Source organism: Frieseomelitta varia, unplaced genomic scaffold (assembly GCF_011392965.1).
Source record: "Frieseomelitta varia isolate USP_RPSP 00005682 unplaced genomic scaffold, Fvar_1.2 scaffold_251, whole genome shotgun sequence".
Taxonomy (NCBI): domain Eukaryota; kingdom Metazoa; phylum Arthropoda; class Insecta; order Hymenoptera; family Apidae; genus Frieseomelitta; species Frieseomelitta varia.
The window spans coordinates 631,406-658,477 of NW_025109981.1; the positions used below are offsets into that span (position 1 = coordinate 631,406).

Genomic DNA, 27,072 nt, shown 5'->3' on the forward strand with positions numbered 1-27,072 from the left:
TTGAAATTATTCAATAGTAATGTAAATGTGTCTGGCCAGAAACATTTCAATATGAAAATTCGAAAAACTTAAACAATTATTAAATAAAAACTCTTCTCAAATACAAGAAGACTTTATTTTATAATGTAACATGATTCAAAAAACCATTTCCTATCAAATTTATCTAAAGAGCATCGAATTAATTTCTATACCTAATAAAACGAATTATAAATCTTCACAGAATATTGTCACAGTCTCAAAAGAAGTGTTGTAATCCCAATTCCAAATATAAATGCCTTATTACATATGTTATTATTCAGACTAATAAAAAACCAAAGGATTAAAATGACCACTTACTAACATAATACAAGATACACTTACTGTTAAAGCAACATTGTTTTAACCCTTTGAATGTTTGATTCATACAGACTAGAGTATCACACAGATAATTTAAGATATTTAAAATAATTAGTTTACTTACATATTAAAAGCTCAAAGAGGACATGTTAAAATATATTGAATAAAAATATCAAAATATATATGTTTAAAGATGAATAATTCTAACTGAATGATTCTAACTTTTATATGATCAAATTTGCATCAAAACTTGACGGACCGGGAATATACTACAAATCGGATAACTACAGGTCCATTGTGAAAGTTCAGCAGATGAAAATACATTGTAAGCAGATAGGTGTAAAACGAGAAAAAGACTATAAAAGTAGAAAAAGAGAGAAAAGTTCGTCTTCCTCCAAAATTCTGGAATGACGAGTAATCATAATTTCGACAGAGTCAGTAGTATTCCGAGATTGAGATATATAATAAGCCTGAGGCTGCGTTCACATCACAGGGAGACAGTCCGATACGAGTGAGTAGGTACATTATACAAACGGAATACCTACCCCAACCTATGCCAACCTACCCGCCCATTGGCATCAAACCAACTACCACTACTATTATCGCTACCGCCACTACTCACCCTCTTATTGCGTGACTGTATCCTTGAGAGGTACTCCCACTATCTACAGGGTGATTTTCTTGAAGTATTTCCTTATAATGACACTTCGTTCGCATAGTTTCGTTTCAACCACCCAAAGGCTCACTGCTTTTGAGATAACTGTCACAAAAAGTAAAATGTTATTATTTACTACTTATGACTATGAGTATTTACCATGAATATATAATTTTATCATTTTACCATGTAATTGTTTATAAATTTTTATGAAGTACAAATTTTCGAAAAAGATTTTTTCGAAAATTTTTATTGTAATTAAGTAGTATTAAGTAGTATTAAGTTTGCACAATGCAACAAACATAATATTAGAGATCTTAATGTTTAAAACCTACTTGTTTATTATGTTTCTCCAGATATATCAACGTTAGTTTTATACCTATTGAGTAAATTGCTTCTCTAATAAATGTCATTAGTTCCATCGGCAATTTGCTCTTGTTAAATAATTAATTGAATTTGTATAATTTAGTAAGTAAATAATAGTCCAATAATTTTCATGTATAACTGTTGTATTCATAAATTTTCACAGAATCAAAAATAATCGTTATTATTATAAAAATAAACCATCTTTTGTGTGTTTTATTATTCATTTTCATAAACTCTTGATTTTATTATCGTATTATAAAAGTTTTATTTCTATTTTCATTAAAAATATATAAATATTAAATAAACAAGTAATAAATGTCTCGTGCTTAATGTAAAAATACTAAAATTATTCATATAATCAATGCAATACAATAAAATAATAAATAATATAATCTATCTATTAGAAAAATATATTTATTTTATTTTGATTTAATATATACCGTAATAAGATTGAAAACTTTTTAAGTATTCTTCTTATATTTTAATTAGCGGTAAAAATACACTATTTAAAATCATTTATTTTTTAATTATTTAAAATATTAAATTGTAATTATTTATTATTTAATATTATTTAAAACATTGAAATTGTAATATTGAGAAAAAAATTAAATAAAAACTTATAATTTTGAATTAATCAAATTTTTACTTATATATTAATATAAAACTTGACAACTAATTAATAACAACCACCTAAGTAATAAAAATTAATATTTAAAAAAAAGTTCGTTTATTCTTATATATCTTAATAACTTTATTTATAACATGATAATTACTATTGATAATACCTTGTATATTGACTGTCCTTTTTATGTTTTTTAAATGTCATTATTTTTTATTGAATATTTCCTACAAATATTTTTAATTTCTCTTTTGCAAACCACAACTTCCAATATTAAGTTAACACTCGTAATACTTCCAATATCAAGTTAATAATCGTATTGAAATGTCCTTAATTCCATCCAAAAAGAAATTTTATAAAGCGTCATCAATTTATATTTATACATCCTCCTATAATATCGTACAACGGAGCGTCCCCAATACAATGTTCCTTTAAAATATATATCAGCGAACATAAAGTGTATCATCGTATTATTGTGTTATTATTGAAAATAAAAAAGGTAATTTCAAGGTATGTCACCCGTTAGATACGCCTACAGATATACTGATACGACAAAGAATTGATACGTTCCTTTCGTAAACGTCTCTCTTTTTTTCTTTCTCTTTCTCCTTTTCGAGCAAGAGTACCGATAGACCGACAATGAAGCACATCTGTAGGTACCACGAAACAATGGCTACCGAGATTGTGGAACCTATTGCGGATAGTATTCCATAATATACCCTGTTGTTTCCGCTCCCTCGGATAGAGCTACCAGCGTGCTCGATGAAAATATATGGCCCTCTTTCCAAGGTCTATCTAAACTGACACTAGCTACGCTTGTTATTTCTCCGTGAATTTTCTTTACACCTTTATTTTTAATTTTCCCTTCTTATTATCATTGATATCCATCGTTATGTTTAATTTGAAGTTTTGCATAAACAATCGCTATTATGATATCGTATTGGGTTTGTTCCAAATGAAATAGCTGAATTCATTATAAAATTCCTAGTATTTTGCTAGTTTTTATCATTTCTGAAAATAACATCAATCAAATATTTATTATAAGAATTAGTATAATTAGTAATTGTTAATCATGATTCGCCATATTCACTATATTTTTTTATTTTGCTGCAAGTCGTTTCAAGTTTAATATACGTTTAAACAAGTGTAACGATTGCATATTTAATACTACATCATTAATGGAAAAAGTAGATCAAATAACACAGAATAGGTACAACCTGGAAAAACATTTAAAATCACATAAATCATAATTTTACATAAACTTTGATTAAATAAACCAAAATGAAAAATTTATTGGATGTATTACATATATAATAACCATGTAGAAATATAGTACAAACAAAATAAGTTATATAGTTATATAGATACATATTTAATTTTCGCGATAACATTGAATACCTACATGTTTTTAAGTGATTAGAGAGCTGTCATTCAGAGGTACTAAACAATATTTATTGTTGTGGAAGAGTAATTAGTTTTTAAAAAATTCTTTCCTCACCGATACTGCAATTAATATTTTTATAACAAATATTTATTTATTATATCATCGACGAACCAATCTTCTGTAAAATGCAAATGGTCTCCATCTATGGAAAGAAAATGAAGTCTTCCAGTATCATGTAACTTTTTTAATCCTAAGCGATCCTAAAAAAAACACTACTTTATTGATATATCCATAAAAAAATTTGTTTTATAATTGGAATTATTTGCTACAATTGTATTATTTACAATACAATAGTAATTATAAATGGTAATTATAAATGGTTATAACCACGCATAGTACTTGTAATCATACGAAAATCAATTTTCTTAAATATTATTTCATCGTAATAATGTAATTTTAATAATATATTATAATCTAGTACCTTACGATACAACTCAGATTGTTCTAATGTTTCAATTGATGATGTTTGTCCTGTTTTATAGAATCCAAATAATTCTGATTCTGGAGGCCAAACAATAGTATCATTAATAAATTTTACTAATACCATGGTATGTAATTTCTGAAGATTCTCCTTATACGACTAGAAAAAATTTAAACATTATTTAAAACTTATAACTTAATTTAAATTATAATTATTATGAATCATGTTGTTTAAGGATAAGATATTTTTCTTTATATTTACATAAAAATTTTATATTTATATAAATACACACTTTTTTTATCTTATGCATTAATATACAAAAGAAAATAATAGATATTCGATGTCTTTATCCATTTATTTGAAAAAATTTAATATACAAAATATATTATGTATATTAAATTTTGTCAAGCAAATGGATTTAATATAGAAAATATTAAATGAGATTTATAGAAAAGGATAGAAACAAAATCGCCGTTCTTTAGTAATTTATTTTGAGTGAAGACGCGAGGGAAAAATACTCTAATCACTACCTATCCTTCTCTTTCCTTTTGTTTCTCTCTCATTGTTTTATTTCCGCGAGTTTTTGGCATACACTAGTTTTATATACTGGACTTCAATAAGTAAATACTTCTAATCTATTATCAAGTTCTTATAATACATTAACAATTTATTAAGAATATTACAATTACAAAATGATTGTAATTTTTAATACAATAATGTTATAATTAAAATTTAATTTAAATTAATTTTAATACCTATAGATAACTTACTTCGTTAATATAACGTTCATTGTTGATGTCAGCTAAAAATATACTTTTCTCTTTATATTCTTCTTCTCGGTATGGATCATGCCAATAGGTAGCTTGAACAAAATTTTCTTGGACTGTGCTACAATGAAATAAAATAATTTTATAACGTAAATAATTAGCTGAGATTAAAATATTCATTCAATGCTTACGCATTAATTATTTAAATTAATGTTGCAAATTTAAAAAAATAAAGGTAAAAATTAATAGTAAATACTTTAAGTAAACTCCATATTTGATCACGCGATTTATATAGTCGCAAATTATACGATTCGATGTTCCACAATGTGGTAAGCCAAAAACGCCTTGATGTTGGCCACCCAAAGATATAAAATTTTTAACGGGAGGATTGGGACATCTTTGAATTACCGCTCTTCTGCAATGTATAATAGTAAATAATTACTACAATACTATTATTTGTGATTAGTACTTATACATATCGAACATATAAATAATGTAACCTTTTTTTTCCAAATCATTTGTGTCATATGATTTTATTAATCTCCTTCTAAATAATACTTACAGTAACTGAGCGCCTTGAGAAAATCCAATGGCATTATAACCATTTTTAAGACGTTCATTCTTTATAAGTTGTTGACAAACTTTTTGTACTTGCTCATTAACCTTTCCAAAATAACTATGTTCGACGTCCTAAAATGTTATAGATAAATGCCAGTGAAATATTATATCTTCTGTCTTCTTTTATTTTTTATATGAGAGATTTTACGAAATTAAAATTGAGACATCTACTAAACTGATAAATTTTCAACATAAATTATTATTATTTTTATCGAGAATGTTAAGCTACATCGATTGATAGATCAAAAAATATATATTCTTTTAAAAAAGTGTAGGTGACCTAGAAGTCTCCAAAACCCACCCAAAATCTCCACCTAAAGAAAAATCATTACCACCATATTATGACTTTCTTTGTACTGAATAATTTTCATTAACAAAATTTTTTTATATTTCCAAGAGTAACAAAGATACTCAAGGTGCTAATTCTTATTGGACCACCCTATACTAATAAACTTCTTCTAAAATATTTTTTTTTTCATTAAACTATTAAAAGTAGTTTGAATATCTTGAATATCATTCCATTATTGTCCAATAAAATTATAATGCTATTAGAATATTTAAAGTTACGGAAATACTCGCCTCTATCTCATTATTTCCTAATCGAATAGAATACACATAAATACCGGGTACTGTATTCTCTATTAATTTTTTAATTGCCCCCAAGCTAAATGAAAAACAGCAACTGTCTCCTGAAATTTATACATTTTATGTTTGAGTTAAAAAAAAAATATAAATATAAATATATTATATAAAAATAATGAAAATCTTCACCCATTCCATGCCACAAAACAACCGGAAGAGAATCAGCTCGAACGCCATTAAATTGAGTTATATACAAAAAAAAATATAACAGTAGAACATGTTTTCTCATTGTAAACATTATATCACTTTTTATATGCAAATGAAGTGTATATTATTCCTATAAGAGAAAAAAATTGTATAGTAGTATGAAGTATTATTTTTATATTATCATTTTCTCGGTGGAATATTTCAGCCAAGAAATTTGGTATGCGCAAGCACATTTTTCAGTTCTTCTATGTAAAAAATATTATTGAATATACTGTTAAAATTATCATTACGGAAATGTTATAACATAATAATTGTTTGTCACGTATACATGATAAATATGTATGCATATGTAGGTAATATGAATATTTATATGTGTATATGAATGTATATATAAGATAAAAATAAATTAATAAATATAAAATAAAATATTTCTTGTATTTGTATATGTACGTGCACGAGAAAAGATAAAAATAAATTAATAAATATAAGATACAAAAGAGATCATATTTTTTAATAACCTTAATGATAGATCAAAATAAAACTTAAAAGATAGAAAAAAAGACATTCATATAAAAAATATGAATAATCTTCATATTCTTAAGATGTTGTTTTTTAATTACGTAAATTATTATTTTTTAACCTCTTAGGCACGGCTGGGTAATTTTGCGTGGGTTGTTTCTTTGTACGGCAGTTTGACTCGAATTACGTGTAAACAATACAGCATTGCAATATGTGACGGAAAGCCACTATAATGGCGCATTATAATATAAGATGACATCCGCGAAAGCCACTATAGTGGCACATCGTGCTTAAGAGGTTAATATTATCAATTCCCATATATTCGTCCGTATTTTTAACATCATTCTGTTATTAAAAGTCAACAAGAAATTTCAAAGGAAGAGTTATATAATTCTAATTTGACATTTCATGTCAATGATAAGATTTAAGCCTTTTATTTCCCTTTAAATTTTCTTAAATTTCTGTTTCGATAGTCAAAACTTATTAATTCTCAAATCCATTTTCATTGTATTTCTTTCCTCAAGATAAAATCGAACAGTGATTAAAATTTACATTTTCCGATGATTGCGACAAATAATTAGACATGTATTTAAAGACACAACTGACATACATTTTCATTAAAAATTACTTGTACTATTCAAACATAATTTAGTTATCAATATTTTCAATTAGTAGAATAATTTAGTTATCATAATGTAATAATTTGATGCACTACTTTTTTTCATAAACAGTACAAAAATTTTATAACGAATGGTAAATACCATTCTTTTGTTAAATGGTTTTAAATACTTAATTTCGTTTCGAGATGGATTTTATCTACTAAGAGGAAGAAAAGGAATATGATAGAGTTAATTTTAATAACAAAAATATATCACAATAAAGACAATTTCATCTACGTGTATTTCTGTAAAAATTAAAAATATTGAAAATATTTTTCAAATGCATTATTGAAATTTTTTCTTGTATCTTTGACATATCCTCTTTCCTCTTTTCGTAAAAAAGAGGTACAATAAATGTGCAAAAATTACTTGCAATTACTATTATTTACAAAAATTTCACTAACTACATGCATTTTTTACAATATCATAATTAATTAAATGACATAAGAAATAATTATATACTATTTCAATTGATTACATTATAGAATTAATAAATTAAATATATTATTGAGCTGATGATATTTACATAAAATACATATAAAATGATTGGAATGCATGAAAATTGTTTAAGTTTGTAATAAAAGAAATTATAAGCAAAATTACGTTTCCATTTTTTAAATAAAAACTTTACCAATAATAATAATTTTAAGCAAAAAAATAATAATACCATAATTTATTAGCATTATGAGATAAAATAAATCTTATTACAATAATAAGAAATGTTCGCTATCATTTAAATTAAATATTATAGTAAAATTTTATGTATATATTTTTTATATGATTTATTCTTCAATATTAGCGGTTTGGAAATTGATTATAATTTCTTATATGTGTAATTTTAAATTGCAACAATAAAATTTTGTTTTAACAAATTATCTCAATTTTTCAAATTCATAAATTTATATCTAATTAAATAGAATCAACAATGCATAACAATAAATTTAAAATATTTAGGAAATAAATACTTTTAAAGAAATATAATGAAAGTTTTATGTAATTAACTTTCTACTTTGATTACATAAATGTTAAAACATACATATGTATCTATATACGCAAGTGCATAATACATATGTAATTAATAATAATACAAAAGAGTCAATAATTGTAGTTATAATAAATCTTTTTATGCGGTATATTATTTTTAAATTAGATGTTTCATCTGGACATTTGTAAGACAATTATAAAAATATGTACGTTAAATATTTATTTATAAAACTTGTTTCCACCGCTTAAAGAGAAGTTAATAATATATTATAATGACTTTAAATTTACTATTAACTATTTATTTACTTTTATTTAACAAACAATTAACCTATGCAGTGAAAATCAAAACTGATTTTAATAAACAAATTTATAGGTTATGCAAGCTTATCTTAAAACTTACGATACTGCGAAAATTCGATGTAATTTAATGAAATACATATTAAACTATAACAAGTAATTCTTAATTATACGTACAATAAAATCAAACAATCAATAATAAAATCAATATAAACTATTTATCCGACAAACTGTATAATGTGACTCACTGAGAACAAACTACGTTTTGGTGAAACTTAACTTGACAGAAAGTTTAAATAGTATGGATATAGATATCGGAGTAATACTAAGAATTGGATATGACATAATAGGTTAATGCAGTATTTATTGCAATAGATTCCAACACATTAATCATTCGAGAAATTCAACAGTTTATATGTACATAGATTACAATATTATATAGATGATCATCTACGTAGATTACATTAGTTGTAGATGATTATTTACAGAAATGACAGTAGACTATTAAATAAATATTTTTAATACGAAGTTATAAAAGCTGATTTATCATTGGTTGTAATTAAAAAAAAAACATAATATATATGTAATGTGAGTAAAAATATGATTTCATATAAAAAATCAGGAAAAAATTCAATACACAATAATGTGTAAAATTTATAATTATACATATAGTCATACACAAATATATAATATAGTTTCTATATTAATTAAATATTGTTTATAATATTAAGCATTATTATAATATAAAATGAATGTATACTATTAAGATTTTTAGATAAATCTATTTCATTATTTTTTTAATTTATTTTAATGTTCCTCTTCAACCTATAATAGTAGTATTCTGACTTTTTAAATCTGTATATGTATGTATAAATACGTGTAATTTACATTTAAATGTATAAATTATTATTTTTTGTATAAATTGTGATTGCTATAATAAATAATAAATGATGATATTTAATAATGGCTGTGATTTTATTCATTATCGAAAAATGTAATGAATGTTTAATTTTTATTTTAATTCTAATATTATAGAATTATTAAAAACAGAAGTAATAAAATTTGACAAATTTAAAAATTACAAGTTTTATTTATTGTACCTACACATTAGCATGCAAATATCTATCAGAAATCAATAATCAAATATCAATCAATCAAACTCTGTGATTTAATATATAGTATACATATATATAATTTTACATGATATATATTACTATATATTTGTAAGTACATTGTATATTTAAAACTTTTAAGACTTACTATAAATATAAAAAAATAACAATATATATACGTATATATATTACTTCAAAGAAAAATAATAATAGATTGTATTTACTTTCATTGTATCAATATGTGGAGATATGTCATAATTTAAAAAGTTAATATTTAACAAATTTTTAATCAAATCTTAAATGTTTTTTTCTTTCTAATTTTCAATTGAATCGTTTATTCGAACTTGTTTAAAAAAGGACAAAGTGAAAATATAATATTTAAAAAATTTAGTTCTTAATAGAAAATTTACGTCACATCTCGATAACGTCACGCGTGATTAGAGTAAACGCATATAAGATAGTTGGTATGACACATAACCTAGAAATATTTAACTTTCAAAACGACTTGTGCAGAACGTTTTGTTGTGATTATTATGTAAAATAATTGTGGAAACCTTTAAACACTATAAATACAATTTTAATTTTTGCAATTTAATATTTATTTTCGAATTTTTTCTATCGACTTTAAAAAAACATGACCATTTATTTCATAACTTTCTGCATTTATAAGAAAACTCATGTACAATTTAAATCAGCATGTGTGTAATTCTGCATTTTCAGAAAATACGTTTTTAGCAGAATAATTGTGAAAATTGTAAATATATTAACAAATATATGCTTATTTTCTTTAAAATTTAAATTTAATGTTTGTATTAAGTGATAACCTTGGAAAGTTTGAGACAAAGATATAGTTGAAAAAAACTGAATGATTGGAATAAATATACTCTAAAAGGTAATTTAGCAAGATATATTTTATTAATATAGTTATTAATAATGATTAATTCCATGGATTTATAGGATGTTTTTGCAAAATAATGATTGTTGTCCAAATGCAATTATTTTTATTAATCAATAATAAAAGTAATTTTAAAATACATGAGGGGAAATAGAGAAGGATCTTTTCATTGCCATGTGAAGACCAGCTTTGTTATTTAAGGTTGGTAAATTTATTTGAAATTACTATAAAATTATTATTTTATATCACATATTGTATATTACAATATATTATGATAAGCATTTATTAAATTACAATAATCGTATATAATGTTTTCTATAATATATTATAATATTAAATTTCAATAATTAGATAATCATGGACGAAAGGAGGGTTGCAGATTACTTTGTTATTGCTGGTTTGCCTGGACAAGACAATGATTTTGATAATGATAATGAAAACGATCAGTTAGAAGATTGGTATCAAGAAGGAACACATGTAAAAGACATGACTATGAAGCCTCCTATCACTGATCTTGCTATTATATTTCCGGCATTGGGTGAAAAATGCCCAGAAGGATTTGTTTTGCTAGAACATACTGTTTCAGGCTTACCAGCAGATTTAAATCATGGAAGTTTAAGAACAAACGAATGTTACTTATGTTACCGCCGGGGGCGTGATAAACCACCATTAGTGGATATAGGTAAGGTAAAAAATTAAAAATTAAAGAATATTGAAAATCTTTATTAAGTATTTTTTCTAACAATATTTTGTGTTTTACAATTAGTAAATGAGATATTGTAACATATTATTATATGTTTCATGTTGCATATTTATACAACATGTTTTATAAGTATATAAATTTTATTAATTGTACATGTTAATACTTTTTAATCTTTATATTTAAAAAATATTGTAATTTAAAAATCTCAAGTAACATGCTATTGAAGTATGTGAAAAAGCTAGTTAATTATATCAGTTTAATTTACTGCAAAATTAATGTAACAAGATTCTTAAAACAAGAATGTGCAATATTTACTATCTATGCATATAAACAAATTTTCAGAAACAAAAGATTGAAAATATTTCAATTAAAATATTATAAAATAAATAAAATATTTCAAATAAGTAAAATTTTTTTGTTTTTAATTGTTTTGTTTTTTTAATTAAGTCAATTTTTTTACATTTTATATAATATATGAATATTATAAAATATGAGTATTGAAATTAAATTTTGATTTTTAATCAAACAGATAGAATCAGTAAATATCATAGTTCTTAAATATCTTCGCCCTTCCAGTTTTGCATTTATTTGGAGAATTATGCAAGACAGAAATATTTTACTCAAGTTGAAACTAAGGGGATATATGTAGTATGATTAAGTAATAAATAGATTTGAAATTCTTCTAGAAGCTATATTCAGTTTTGTAAGTAATATAGGTATATGATAAATCATTAAAAATAAATCAGTTTAATAGTTTTGTTGAATACTTTAAAAAAATGTTAAAAGAATTTAGAAAAGGAAAACATTAAATTAGTAAATTGTTATTGACATGTTTCTTATTCAAATAAAAAACATCATAATTCGTTTGTAATAGATATTATTCAATGTATCAGCATATTTATATTTATATTTTATTGTACTTTACATATAAAAATTGTACACTTTCTTTTCTTTTTTATAATTTTAAATATATTTTTTATCTAATGTGATTATCTATCTTTGTCTGTTAAGAAGTGTTAAGAAAGCTGTGAAATTTATTTGTATTATATCAATATAATATTACTATTTAAAAACTAGTATTTTTAAGAAATTTTTTTTAAATTTTAAAACTAAAAAAACTTGTTTATTAATTAGCTTGATTAGTAAACAAACTAATTAGCATTAATATTTATTTGACGTAATTTTTATAAAGAAATACTTGTCTATTTTTCTTAATATTTATCTACTTTATAATATAAGAATATAATATATTTTAAATAACTGAATTATGTTTAAAGTTATGAAAAAGAAGAATGTGTAATACATAAAATATTTATATTATAAAAAATATATTAAAATATTATTCACTGTATTTAATGATGTTTATAGCAATTGTTAGAACTAAAGTCTTTATTATTTATATTGTGAATGTAACATTTTAAATTTCATAAAAAGATATTGCATGTTCTTGGTATCATCTTAGAATAGTGTACTTCATAGAAATTAAATTCATACATACGATTCATTAGGATTCTTAATAAAATATTCTTGATATTTCAGTTATATTTATAACAGTATACAGTTTAAATAGAGATATATCAAATAATAGATAAAAAGATGTTAAAAATTTATATCTGTATATGTACAAAGTACAAGTATTTATAATTTAGATACTAGATATTTTTTATCATAATAGTTATGTATGTGTTATGTTTATATTTACAAAAAAAAAATTATATGTTATATTTATTCATCTTGTTGTTAAATTTTTTTTTATTTATCTTTTAAATTTTTTTTTGTTCATTATTGTATATTGAAACTTTCGTGATTATATAGTATTAAGTACTATTGTTTATAGAATTACGTACTATTATTTTACGATTGTTAAAGAGTATATGTTACAGGTGTAATATATGATGGCAAAGAACGTATAATGCAAGATGCCGAAATGATATTAGAAACACCAAAAGGACACTTAGCTAATGTGAATAACTCAGCAGCAAGAATATTTGTGACATATAGACGAGCAAGTCGTAAAATGCCATGCAACTCGTTAGTTGTGACTGACATTTGTGTAATATTGACAAATAAAGGAGAAACTCCTCCACATGCATTTTGTGTTATCAATAAAAATTTGAACAAAGGCATGTTGGGTAGTGATGTGTTTCTGTGCTATAAGAAATCTATGAATCGGGCAAATTTAATATCTTTTAAACCTACAATATTGTATAAATATCCAATAGTTGATTACAGCAGTTTTATCTTTCCAAATTCTGTGGCAATGTTTTGTTTGCCAATGGGAGCAACAATAGAATGTTGGCCTAAAGTGGCATGTAAACCTAAGCCAGTATTTTCCACATTTGTTTTAACAGTTGCTGATGCAGCTCAGAAAATATATGGATCAGCAATAACATTCTATGAGGAAATTGAATTAGACATGGATATTTCAAATTTTAAGGAAAATCAACAACCCGCTGATGTACTCATGGAAAATATGAAAAATTCTGGTATAGAAAATTTTTTAATTTTGTGTGTGTGTGTGTGTGTGTGTGTGTGTAGCATTTTATTTACGTAATAATGATGTTATAAATTCTGAGAAAAAAATTATAAATAATTGAAAATTTTCATTGTATTACGTAAATATAACGTCATAAAGTTAATTTAATAAAAGAAAATAAAAAAATCTTTTTCTTGTTTCAGTTGAACATGCAGAAATTGATTATCAACAATTAAAAATGAAAACACACAAACAATCTGGAATATTTAAAAAACTTACATTATCACAGTTAGAAAAATTGCAATATACAAATCCTGCAACACAATCTTTGAATATTAGTAAATCTATATGCATCTTATCACATTGGCCATTTTTTGACACATTTGAGAAATTTTTAGTTTTCTTACATAGCATGTGCAACAACAAACCACAACAAGTTCCTATTGAAAAGTATATAGCATATTTTTTGTACGATATACCATTTCCAAGTCCACAAAGACCGAGAATTCTTGTGCAGTTAAGTACTAAAGACAGATTGATTTTGACTCAACCAGAAGATTTGGCATTACCTAGATCTGGTGCCAGTTTTCGACAATTACTCATAAACTTGGGACCCGATAATTGTTTACTTATATTATTATTAATCCTTACTGAACAGAAAATACTTGTACATTCGTTACGTCCTGATGTACTTACATCAGTGAGCGAAGCAATCGCTATGATACTGTTTCCATTTAAGTGGCAGTGCCCGTACATACCTTTGTGTCCGCTTGGATTGGCTGAAGTAATATATTTTATTTTATTGGTTTGATTATGACAAAGATAATAATAAACTATTGAAATGACAAAGATAATAATAAATTATATATTTCAGGTTCTGCATGCTCCACTACCGTTTTTAATAGGTGTGGATTCCAGATTTTTCGACTTATATGATCCTCCTTCTGATGTTAATTGTGTAAATTTAGACACAAATAATATAGCGATTTGTGATGACAAAAAATATTTAAATGTAAAATTATTACCAAAGAAAGCAGCTAGACAACTCAGAAATTGGTTAGAACATCTTTATTCAAAATTAATTTCTTTGGGCAAGAGTTATTCATCCATGAAAGGTATATATGTAGTGTTTTACTTATTTCCTTTTTATTACAGAATCTTTTACTGCAATGATTTTGCTCTTTAGATACAGAAGATGAAGAATTTAGTGTGGATAAAGAATTTCAGCAAAAACGAAAAGAACAAGCTTTGGAACTTGAAATACAAGATGCTTTTTTAAGATTTACTGCTACCATACTCAAAGGCTATCGTGCTTTTTTACTACCAATTACCAAAGCGCCAACTGTTGGATCTACGGATCCAACTAGTTTATTCAACATACAAGCGTTTCTCAGAAGTCGGGATAAGGCTCATGCGAAATTTTATAGTATGTTAGTGAAAACGCAAATGTTTATAAGGTTTGTTTTTATTAATACTCCTCTATCCTTGAACATGTAAAGAAGTTGATACTATAAGTATTATTTTTACAATATATTTCTATTATATGTAATGTACTTGATATTTTTTAGATTTATAGAAGAAAGAAGTTTTGTGTCTGATATGGACATGGCGGGCTTAGCATTTTTTGACGAATGTACCGAACGCATCGAGGAAGAAAATGGTAAGAACGCACATTTGTTATCAGTTTTATTAAAATAGATATTACTCTATACAAATTTTTTATAAATTATAGACAATTAATTTGAATAATATTAATAATTTTGCTATTTGCTCATTCCATGCTGATATATCAAGGATATTTTTTAAAAATGTTAATTTTCACGTATACTAATAAAATTGAAAGATCAATTTTGTAGCTTAAAAAATTACAAATAAATTCTTATTTTGCAAATTTTATCTAAAATTGCCTAAAAATTAAAAAAGAATAATACACTAATTGACTTAACAATATTATGAATAATATATAGTTTAAATAGTGAAATAATCGCCGTTTTCTCTTTGCATGGTTTTACAAAATTCACTAAAGACTTATTTGTAATTTAATGGTGGTTTATTCAATTTATAAAATTATTTAGTATACATATTCATTTTGCATATTTATGAGATTTATGTTATACTAAAATATAATATAAATATAATTTTGTACTCAATAAATATTCTTTATGACATATCATAAAAATAAAAATTAAATGATTTTTCATGGCATATTCCATAACTCTGATTACATATTTTAGTGCCTCTTTTGGAATTGGATGAATCTCAGCATAGCGAAAGAACAGTATTTATACCTCCACCTGAACCTGGCCCAAATCAATCGTCGATAGTATATCGTACATTTAAATTGAATCCTGAATTAATAAGACCACAAAAAAATTTCAACATAGGAAATCCGAATTTAAGTGCCTTTGGAATAATACCAGGAAGTCCTATGGCACGTAGAACCAAACACGAAATCAAGGTAGCGCAAAGGATGGCACGCAAACAAGTAAATACAAATTTTTTGAATGTTATATCTTTTGATCAAATAAAATTAATTGTTGTTTGTAATGTTTCTGAAACGTTTTTTCAGGCAGCAATGCCAGATAGGTGGGGTAGATGTCTACTTGGAACTTGTTACAGTCTTTGGTTTTTGCATTTGCCGGCTATGCTGCAGGTGTCCAACCAACCAGCTACGATTTTACATCAAGCTTATGATTTATTAGTTAAAATGCCAAAATTACATCTTGACCCAATCGAAGAAGTAAATTTTTTTATTCTTGTGTATTTAAATAATTGTTTTACCATTATATTATGTTAACGAATTTTACCGTAGAAGGTATCGATTTTAGGTTTGCTATAGAGCTATGATGCAACTTTGTGGTGTTTATGGACAACCTGTTTTAGCTGTAAAATTATTATTTCATATGAAACGCAGTGGAGTTCAGCCGAATGCGCTCACATATGGGTTCTATAATAAGGTTTGATATTTTATATATTATAATATTTTGGAAAAAGTGAAGAATTGATTGCCTTAAGATGTAATTCTTAGGCTGTTCTCGAAGCAACTTGGCCATCTGATATGACAAACTCCAGTCAATTGATGTGGAATAAATTAAGAAATGCTATAGTTGGAGCTGCTTTATTTAAGAGAGCTGGTAAAAGAAGTGCTAGAAGAAGATTAAGTTCTAATGTAGAATTGCTATCTGTTGATGGCAAAATTGCAAGTATGGAACATGCATTTTCTAGATCTAGTCTTGATAGTTCTCATTCTCAAGACACGGAAGCCGCCCATAGTGATTGTGAGTATTGATCTATTATATTCAATTATTTTTTAGAGGTAGGTTTTCATTTCTTTTTCTTTTCTTTTCTCGCTTTTTTTGCCAATATTGATAGCTACTAAAGGGAGCTCTGTCTCAGATCTGCCAGAATATGGACCTTTTGAAATAAAAAAACTTCCCCGACAAAATAGTATTGTTAAAGATTCAGTAGCATTAAGCGTTATGCCAACAGAGGAATTGGATATGTCGCTGAATCAAAGGTAATTTTTTTTTCATTATCGTATGTAATTTTACTTTTGTCTTTTCCTTATTAATGACTCATATATTTGTTCATCAAATATATTTCCTTTTTATTTTTAGAATAATTCGAAATTTAGAATCACCATTAAAAAGTCCTATTCGTACACCAGTCACAGAAAATGACCCATTAGGTGCTCTAATTAATGATGAAACTCCGATTGTTTCACCTTCCGAAGAAAACGACTCAAATTGTTCAACGAGTACTTTGACTGTTTTTAACAATGTCGAAGAACGTCCAGGAGGACCACTTTTGTTTCGAAGGTAGATCTTGGTTTTATAATTAATAAATGACATATACATTGAAATAATTAAAACAAATTTTTATTTAAATATAAATTGCACATGTGATTATTTTCTTGCTAATAAATTGAAGAATTAAGGAGTGATATTTATATTTCATATAGAAAAATTTTAAATTTGAGATCGTAAAAATCATTTGGCAATTTATATTTTAAATTTCAGTATAATTTATGTACTTCATGATGGAAATAGTAAATTACGTGTATTATATGTATTTCTAGAATTTTGCAAATATAGTTTAATGTTGTTTCTGCTGTTATAATGAAATATACATAATATTACTATAACCCTTGTTTACATTTATATTGCAGTAATATTTTGCCTCGTAGTGCAACATTTCATCAAACTGTAGATGAAACTGGTGTCGCGATAGGTGGACATTTACAGAGGAGTGAAACCATGCCCCATTCTGTTGCACAGCAAGGAGAGCAAAATAAGGAAAGTGAACGGCTAGAAATAAGTAGCCTCTGGTCTCAAAAGGACAGTGTTACTTCCAGTCTTTCAAGCTTAGGCTCTAGTTTGAAACTCAGTTTTGGGTAAGGTAGACACTACTATTTAGTATTATAACTAACATTTACATTTACGATCTTACATCAAGTTAACATCAAGAAAATTATTTCAGGCCTACTAGTTTGACAGGAAAAAAATCCAATGAAATAATACTCGGCGGTTTAAATAGCTTAAAATCTGCTGCTACAACAGTGGTAAAAAAATTTGATGAAATTAAGGAAGCTATCTCTGCAACAAGTACTCCTGTAAAATTGAAGGAGCGCGAATATAGAATACCACATGGTGCATCGCACGAATCGTTGGACTCCATGACAGATGGTTCTTTACAAGATAGAAACGAGCCTCTTAAAGTTACTGGTTTGTAACCTATAGTTTACTATCTTTATGAAAAACAAGACTAGAATAAATAGATATTTTAAAACGTGAATTTTAAACTATTTCCTATTCCATTATAATAGGAGATGGAACTCTAGATCCTTATACGTTATACGATTTGACCGAATGTTTGTATCCCAAAGGATCAAGAGAATTAGATGAACGGATTGCTATTGAACTTGTACTCTCCAGTGCGAGTAGATGTCATCATTGCGCCTCTATTCTTTATGATGAAGAAATAATGGCCGGTTGGCAGCCAGAAGATTCAAATTTAAATACAGTTTGTCAGTACTGTGATAAAGCAACAGTACCTTTACTTACTGTTACGATATTAGATTACAGGTATGTAATATTTATGAAGTTATTAAATATAATTTTTCTGTACATTGCGTGCGTATACTATTTGTACATTTTCATATTTATAAAGATGCGAAGAAAATGAAAAGAAGAATGACCCTCTAATGGGAGCTTTGGTTGAATTATTAGATAAACCGAAAGAATTATTAGAACCTATTACGGTGCCATACTTAAATCCTCTAGTTTTAAGGAAAGAACTAGAAAGTGTTTTAAGTCAAGAGGGTGATGCGTGTCTTACTAAACATAAATTTATTGAGGAACATCCAATAGTATATTGGAATCTTATATGGTATTTTGAAAGGATTAATTTAACGAGTCACCTTCCTGACCTGTGGTTAGGCAACGATAAGAAAAAGGAACAGATAAATTACAGTGCTGTAGGTGTCAAAACTATGTGGGATAACGAAAGGCTTCACATGGATCGCTTGCCTATGTATCTTCAATGGAAGTTAAACATTGCAGATGACAAAACGTAAGTTAAAGTCTCTTCAATAATAGTAATAGTGAGTTTCTTTAATCAGGAAGAATTTTCAAATGATACATATAATTTTTTGTATTTTTCATTTCCTTTTTGTAATATTATTGATTTTATTTTTATAATAATACAAGTGTCATTCTTATTTGTTGTAGATTAATGCAGTCAGTAATCACGAATGTTCGTCGGAATGATTTAGCGGAACCTATAAAAAGAGTGGCCTTAGAAAGAAATAAAAATCAATCAACTAACCAACCGCTATTTTCTATATACCGAGATATTCTGTTTCTGGCATTTACAGTTTTGGGGAGAGGAAATATTGACCAAGGTATGTTAATTTTTATAAAATTAAAATTTCTTATTTGTCATGCACTACGTGTCTACCTAACCATATTTTACATGAATTATTTGTTTGTTTTAGGTGTTTTTGACAGAGAATACACTCTATCTTTGGAAAGACTAACAGAAAAAGAAGAGAAGCTCTTATGCAAAATTGATGCTCCGCCCTCAATGATGTCAGTGTTTTGTAGACATTATTTTAAGCAACTAAACGTGTAAAGTTAAATTTAAAGATATATGAGAAGGATGATGTAACATATTGTGAGAATATAAGAAGTATTACAGATTTATCTGTAAAACTTGATTTTTGGTGTAAAACAAAACAATGTAAAATGTCGAAATTAGTAGTATATTATACATTTTAGATAAGTATTTATGAGTATTAATTTCAAATGATAATTGGTAATTAGCATTGTTTTAAAAATTTAGACTTTTTTCACGATAAAAGATGAACGAATAAAATTTGCCTGAAGCCGTGAATATTTGATTATAGGATAAGGTATTCTTCTTTTCATATTTAAAACATGCGATTACTATCAATAATTTTCTATTTAGAAAATAGTTGCATATACATTTTGTTATTAAAATGTGAATATTCATAGTTGTACCTATCAACGCGATAAGTAAAATCATTCAGTACCAAAGAATCTGATTTGGTCTAAAAACTATGAAATCATTTCTATTTAGTTAAAATAACACAATGGTGAAGAATGCATATAATCCTTGATATTCAAATTATCTTATTACATTTCAAAAATCATTTTCAATACAAAAATATGAATCAAATGTCAATTTTAATCTTGATTTTAATCTTGATTTTAATTTAAGTAAGTTGTGTAGTAAAACTTTTTTTTAAAGTCCATATAATTTCGTTTAGTTGGACAAACACTTCTACGTATAACAGTACAATAATGCACGACCAATGATCAAATCATTAACTTATTCATGAAAATAACAAATACTGTTTATATTTCTATTATTGATATTAATTTGCCGATTATAATATAATAATTGTAAAATAGTTTATAAAATATATTCAAGTTAAGAAGTTTAACACAAGATAAAATAAATAACAAAATATAACGAGCATTATTTGCGATTACAAATGGATATTTTAAATTGAATCTTTGTTACGGAATTTCATATTTATTGCATATAATAATATACAGCTTCGATACTTAAAAATTGCCATCTACTTTCATATGTATTTGCAATTTTTCTAACTATTCTGGATAATTGTCAAATATTTTAATATAGAAATGATCAAATTGGAGGAACATTAAATGAATGTTAGAATATTTTGTATTGTAATTAAAATTTGTGATAAATTATGAATTGAAATTATTTGATTTTGATTGCAAATATTTATAGTGAAATATATGCTTTATTAAATATTGATTTTCAAATTCGTATTTCAATGCAGAAATATTTAATAGAATATAATATTATGTATCCAATATCTGTAACATCATTTTGTCCTATAATTCTTCGTTAAATTATACAATAAATTGATTCATAAAAATTCTATTATGCATATATAATTTAACTCTGCACTTTTCAATATGATCTTGTACAATACAATACCGTGTATTCGTTCGTTATTAAATTATGAATGTAAAACATAAATAAAAGTCAGTTATGGTATTTTACATAAATGAATTTTATCATTACTATATTTTATTAGCTAATCCTTGTTCCATTTTAATTATAAAAATATAATATCGATTATTAATATAAGATAGAATTACTGTAGTAACTAGATGAAATGACTCGAAGGTATATATACATAAACATTAATATAATGAACATGAGTAAAGACAGGAATCTATAAGATTTGCTGATAAATTCAAAATTTTGTTTTTAAAATTTATTTTCTTGAAAATAAAATTTTTATTTTTTATATATAATTACTTTCTCAGTTACATATTCAGATATGGAATTATGTACAATAAAATAATAACATTATCTTTTTGTTTTTCTATATTATATGTAAAACTGAGCATTTTTAATATATTAATATATTAAGGTAAATATAAAAATGATACTAGGATATATGAATATAATAATAAGAACAGCAATACACTTAAAGAACAATAATTTTGTATTAAATTTGGTTTTGCACCCGAAATAAATATATAATCTAGATAGTACATGTCATATTCTACATTATCAAATCATTATAAACTAAAGTATCTTTTCCACATTTATATAAGAGTAAAGGAAAATAAAGACATTTTGGATTTTTTACACAAAATAACATTGCTATTCTGTACAGTATCTCTTATGTCATTTTTCTCATACGTTAATGTAAAAAAAGTGTTCTATGTCAAGTTTATAACAATATTACACTAGATTATAAATCGTACAGCTTTAAAGCTTGCTTTTATGTAGTTTAAAAGTAGCTGCTAAACACAAATGATCACTTCCAATCGCAAAATTAGGTATTGTAGGTAAAGTGTTACACCTTTTAGCTGTGGGTAAATCATATTTTTCAAGAAGTTCCAAACCGCTATAAAAGATATAATCAACAGTAATCCATTCGCCCTGATTCGTTGTAGCTTCTCGTTCTCCGTGACAATTTTGATGTTTGTATACACTATCAAAATGAAAAGGATGTGTTAAAGTACCAGAACAGAATTTTACATGATGATCATGTGCAATTTCTATTGTTTGAAGATCAGTTGTATCTGCGTTTACTTCACAAAGATTTGATGAATTATTTGTTGAAGTGAGTTCTTCTACAGCATGTTCGCTATTTTCCAACTGTAACAAATCAAATATTCAATTTACCTACTTACAATGGAAATTACACACTTATATTTCAATTTTTTTAACACAATACATGTACTAAATTGATGATAGTAAAAAAAAAAAAAACGAATATCAATCAATTTATTATACTTTCAAAGAAAATTCAACAAATATATTTTCTAATATTTATTTGCTTATTTATTATTATTAACATACCATCACTTTATCTGTTCCTTCTCCACTTAATCTATGTTTTAAGACATTAAAATGTTGACAATTATCAGTAACGCAAAGTCGAGGAGGAATAAGAGAATTCGATAGAGATCGGTAATCTGTTCGTTCAAGATTTCTTCCCTTGCCTTGATATTTAAATACTCCTTCTACAATAAATTTGTATACTCCAGAATAGGGTTTTAAGTTGAAATCACCTGTGAGTATGATTGGAAGATATTTGATACCCGTCCTGGAAGGAAAAATTTATTTAATATTTACTAAGTATTCAAAATATATTGTAATTTTATGAATAAAAATTTAAATAAGGTCAATTATTTACATTGTATTCTCTAGGAAAGCAATTCTTTCAATTTCTGCTAAAAGAAGTTGAGCTTGTCCTAGTCTTACATCATTTCTTCTTGGATTGTAGAGTAGATGAGTTGTAGCAATCACCAATTGTATTTCAGGACTTTTTCTAACTGCTAGTTTTGCAATAATTCCAACATTATCTCTACTTAATAATTCTATGCCAGGTTGATAAAGTTCAACCTTTGCATAATCCAATAAAATAAGTTGATCAGATCGATACAGAAATAGTAGTCCATCTTTCTTATCATTTGTTCGCTTTTTATATAAGTAGTTATAACCCAACTCCTTGAATGGAATCAAAAATTCTTCTAAATGTTCTTCTTGCATTTCTTGAAGACAAATGACCTAAAGAATTACATAATTTCTGTAAATATTCATATATATTTAAAATTTATTTAATATTATTTTTTATCTATTCTTTATTTATATTTTATTACTTTTGATAGTATTTCAAAGTAAATTTTTAGAATATTAATATATAATAGTCCTAAAATCTTAATCAGATTAGAAAACTATAACTAGAAATTTTATTATAAATTTAAAATGCTAGAAACGAAAATTAAAATTAATTGTTTTGCAAGTCTATAAAAATATTGTACAAAAAGTATTCCAATTTTATTGCCAATTTTTAATATTTGGGTTATCAATAAGTCTCTTCATTTTTACATTACAATAAAATTGGAGATATTCTAATTACATATGCCAACATAAAAGTAATAAAATTTTATATAAATAAATAAAAACTAAATTGTAATGAGACTTGGAATATAATATAATAATATAGTGGCATAATCAAAAATTAGTTTTTCCAGTTTCACATATTTATAAAAAAAATATTATATATATTATATATATTATAATAAAAAATATTATCTAATAAACTATTATAAAACTATTCAATATATATAAGAATAAAGAATACAATCGTTATGAATGATGCAATAATTTTAACAGAAATATAATTTAAAAATTCATTAAAAAATATATGTGTTTAAATAAAATATGATCCAAAACAGTTAGATAAAGAAAAAATAAACATCTTAAGCGTTTCAAACTGATGCATTATTTTATAAAATAATTAATAAATAATAAGTAATAAAATTTTATAAAATAATTAAAAATAATGATATTGGATAATGATCCATCTTTTTCTTTAGCCGCAAAAAGACATTAGAAAACAAAAAGACATTACAAAAAAAATTAGAAAAATCGAACAATTATCTTATCAGATAACATACAACCGTATAATGTAAAAAATTTATTCAATGAAATATGCTAGTTACAGAAGATGTTTGATTTTAATCTTCTCATGCAAATATTGAAACAAAGATATGAAACATACTAAAAAATTTTTTAAACAAAAATTCTACTATAACGAGACACACTTATATTTATTTGACCGTGCAGTGTAGAAATTAGAAGTACCATTAAAATCATTGTAAATCAAATTATAATGAACAACATGTGAATGTAATCTGATTTGTATCTCATCTGTGCTTCTAAATTATATAGGAATATACAAAATTTATTAATTTAAAAAACTAACATTAGCTTGCATTCCTAAAATCTCTTCTAAGAGAAGCTGCCTCCTAATCTCCCAAGATAGTGCCTGCTTGTCATGTGCCGTATATAAAAATGAATAAGTTTCCAGTAGATATTGTGCCAAAATGTTGAAGGATAATACTCTCAGAATAAAAGATTCTTCAGAATTAGAGGTCAGCTTCTCTGGAAAAACGATACAATGAATATCAAATATTTCTTTTTACTGTACCTTTCTTAAGGTTCTTACCTTTCTTAAATCGTTTCCATTGTCGCATTGATTTATATCTTTGTTTGTCAGACATATACTTATCCATTAAGAACATTGGAGATTCAACACATGTATTCGTCTCAAGTGTTTGTATGTTACTTTCACATGCTAAATTTTCTGATGTAAAATTTAATGGAATTTCATAATTATTAGAATTGTAATATGTTTCCAAAAAAGGATCCATTGATGTTTGACTTAATTTCTGTTGTGTAGCTGAATTTGCCATTAAATTATAACAAACAGATCTCTCAGATATTAACACGTTTTTACAAAAATTTCTCAAAAATACTTGTTTTACAGCTAGTCCGGACATACGAAGAGGTAAAGATGGAACAATATCATAATAATGATACTGAAACAATAACAAAATTATAAAATATTAATCTTTAAAATTGTTATGGAATTAGTTTTATATTATTACAATTTAAACATATTGATAAATCCTGCTGTCTTTAAATACTATTCATATTTACAATATGAATATAACTTTTGACTAATACTTTATTTTTTACTTCTTCCTAATGTATTTATGATAATCTAAGAAAGTACATCACAATCTTTTATAGCATGATTTATTTTCTATAATATCATAATAATTAATAATAACTAGTCTGTTTATGCACTTATGAAAATAAATATGTAATAATTTATAAATATACTTGTTGTTATAATATTAAAAATATATTAAACACATTTTTATTTTGTTTCTATTTCTTTGCATTCATAAAATTTACATTAACATTCATAATCTATTAACAACTAAATAATGAACAATTGTGAACTAATAAAAAATATAATTTTATTCATTTTTTTTAACATTATGTATGTGTCTTGTCAAAATAAATAAGATATATACTACATATAAGTTTATAACATATAATATATATTTTAAAAATATATATTTTATATTTTTCAATTGCTCCTAAATGTAAATGAAATTCAATATTTCAATCAATTCTTTATAATGTAAATATATATGTAATATTATAATAATATATAACTATCTTATTAAGTAACAATTCATATTTATTATAAATATATAATACAGTCTTTTTTATATTAAATAAGAATTGTAAACTATATTCCTTCAAAACTAAGATATAAATTCAATAACAAATCTTTAACAACAAAACCTTCAATAACAAAAATGCTTTATCTACATTTCCAAAACTCAAACTGTAATATATATATTATATATTAAAATATATTTATATATTATAATTATAATTATACATTATAAAATATAATGTATTAAATATATATTTAATAAAAATATTATAATTTAAACATCTTATCAACTTAAACATTTAATTACCTCAAAAAATATTTATTATATAATATATAACTTTTTTATTTAAATTACTTATAATTTAAATGAAATTAATGTAAAAAGAACTAGCTTCTTAGCATTAATTATGTTATTTCACTTTTATAATATTTCGTATAATACGCAAATGAAAAAATACTTAAAAAATTCTAATAAGTTAATAATCATTATTTAAAAATCAGATCACGATTTTACACTTATATTACTTTGTAATTGTATTTTATTACTTTAATGAAATATTTTTGTTGATTCCATTATTCTATTATTGCTAATACAGGATTATTTACAATTCAGTGAAAAAATTAATAAAAATATATTGGCATCTTTTTAAAATAATGCAAATACTAGCATTTGTAACATTTATACAAATATAGCAAAATTATAAAAAATAAAAAGAATAAATTTATAAAATCACGCGATACAAAACTGCAAGACATGTATATATGTATGTATGTAATATTATAATTTTCTACAAAGTAAAAAGCGTACTATACGATGTTTGCATTAAAAATTTTTATTTATATAATTTTTATAAACGATCTCGTAACATTATGAATATAGTTCAATAAAATAAATAGTATTAACCTTATTGTACAGTATGAAATGATACATAGAAATGGGAAAAATAAAAAAACGAATAATGTTACCATACCTCAGATTTGTAACGAAACAGTTTGAAGAAGATGTCAAGTCTTTTAACATAAATTTTCCGTGGTAACTTGCTAGCTGTATTCATTTATTTATCAAGTAGTGGGGATATTAACGCATAACTATACGCAGGTGCATAGGTTAGGTTATTTCTGTTGTCAGAAACGTAGGCATATTTTTCCTAGTGAAATACAGATACTATGATACTTGTCACAATGCACACATACAATTGATCCAACAAATGATTTCTAAATTTCGTAATCATTTGATTGTATTCAATATTTATATTTTAATAAACTGCATACCAAATGTTTGAATAACAGTATAAACGACATAATTGAAATTGCATCTTGATAAAAAAAAGAATTTATCCACAGATGA

The 27,072-nt window shown here is 24.7% G+C and overlaps 3 protein-coding genes across 8 annotated transcripts; 1 reads left to right on the forward strand and 2 right to left on the reverse strand.

Annotated features, from left to right (window-relative positions):
- Nucleotides 1–3,243: 3,243 nt before the first annotated feature.
- Nucleotides 3,244–8,882, reverse strand: LOC122528456 (palmitoyl-protein thioesterase 1). Of its 4 annotated transcripts, none has more exons than XM_043653578.1 (8): nt 8,723–8,882; nt 5,998–6,145; nt 5,806–5,915; nt 5,171–5,298; nt 4,865–5,023; nt 4,612–4,729; nt 3,842–4,000; nt 3,244–3,620 (listed from the first exon to the last, which is right to left on the reverse strand). In XM_043653578.1, the coding sequence occupies exons 2-8, from the start codon at nt 6,104–6,106 to the stop codon at nt 3,495–3,497; spliced, it is 909 nt and encodes a 302-aa protein (XP_043509513.1). In that variant the 5' UTR covers nt 6,107–6,145; nt 8,723–8,882; the 3' UTR covers nt 3,244–3,494. The 4 variants fall into 4 exon arrangements, with proteins under 4 accessions (XP_043509513.1, XP_043509514.1, XP_043509512.1 ...); XM_043653579.1 differs by having other exon boundaries at nt 8,671–8,882; XM_043653577.1 differs by having other exon boundaries at nt 8,652–8,882.
- A 1,127-nt stretch (nt 8,883–10,009) lies between these two features.
- LOC122528459 (DENN domain-containing protein Crag) lies at nt 10,010–19,863 on the forward strand. Of its 3 annotated transcripts, none has more exons than XM_043653587.1 (20): nt 10,010–10,478; nt 10,544–10,682; nt 10,833–11,163; nt 13,068–13,670; nt 13,864–14,444; nt 14,535–14,775; nt 14,847–15,117; nt 15,229–15,320; nt 15,895–16,145; nt 16,230–16,400; nt 16,489–16,617; nt 16,689–16,938; nt 17,033–17,177; nt 17,278–17,478; nt 17,829–18,053; nt 18,140–18,384; nt 18,486–18,744; nt 18,830–19,231; nt 19,390–19,562; nt 19,656–19,863. In XM_043653587.1, the coding sequence occupies exons 3-20, from the start codon at nt 10,839–10,841 to the stop codon at nt 19,790–19,792; spliced, it is 4,701 nt and encodes a 1,566-aa protein (XP_043509522.1). In that variant the 5' UTR covers nt 10,010–10,478; nt 10,544–10,682; nt 10,833–10,838; the 3' UTR covers nt 19,793–19,863. The 3 variants fall into 3 exon arrangements, with proteins under 3 accessions (XP_043509522.1, XP_043509523.1, XP_043509524.1); XM_043653588.1 differs by having other exon boundaries at nt 17,847–18,053; XM_043653589.1 differs by having other exon boundaries at nt 17,057–17,177.
- A 1,793-nt stretch (nt 19,864–21,656) lies between these two features.
- On the reverse strand, nt 21,657–27,032 carry LOC122528467 (protein angel homolog 2). Its single transcript, XM_043653620.1, has 6 exons — nt 26,696–27,032; nt 24,696–25,068; nt 24,453–24,631; nt 22,878–23,251; nt 22,541–22,787; nt 21,657–22,336 (listed from the first exon to the last, which is right to left on the reverse strand). Exons 1-6 carry the CDS (start codon nt 26,777–26,779, stop codon nt 21,944–21,946), a joined length of 1,650 nt encoding a protein of 549 aa, XP_043509555.1. The 5' UTR covers nt 26,780–27,032; the 3' UTR covers nt 21,657–21,943.
- Nucleotides 27,033–27,072: the final 40 nt, after the last annotated feature.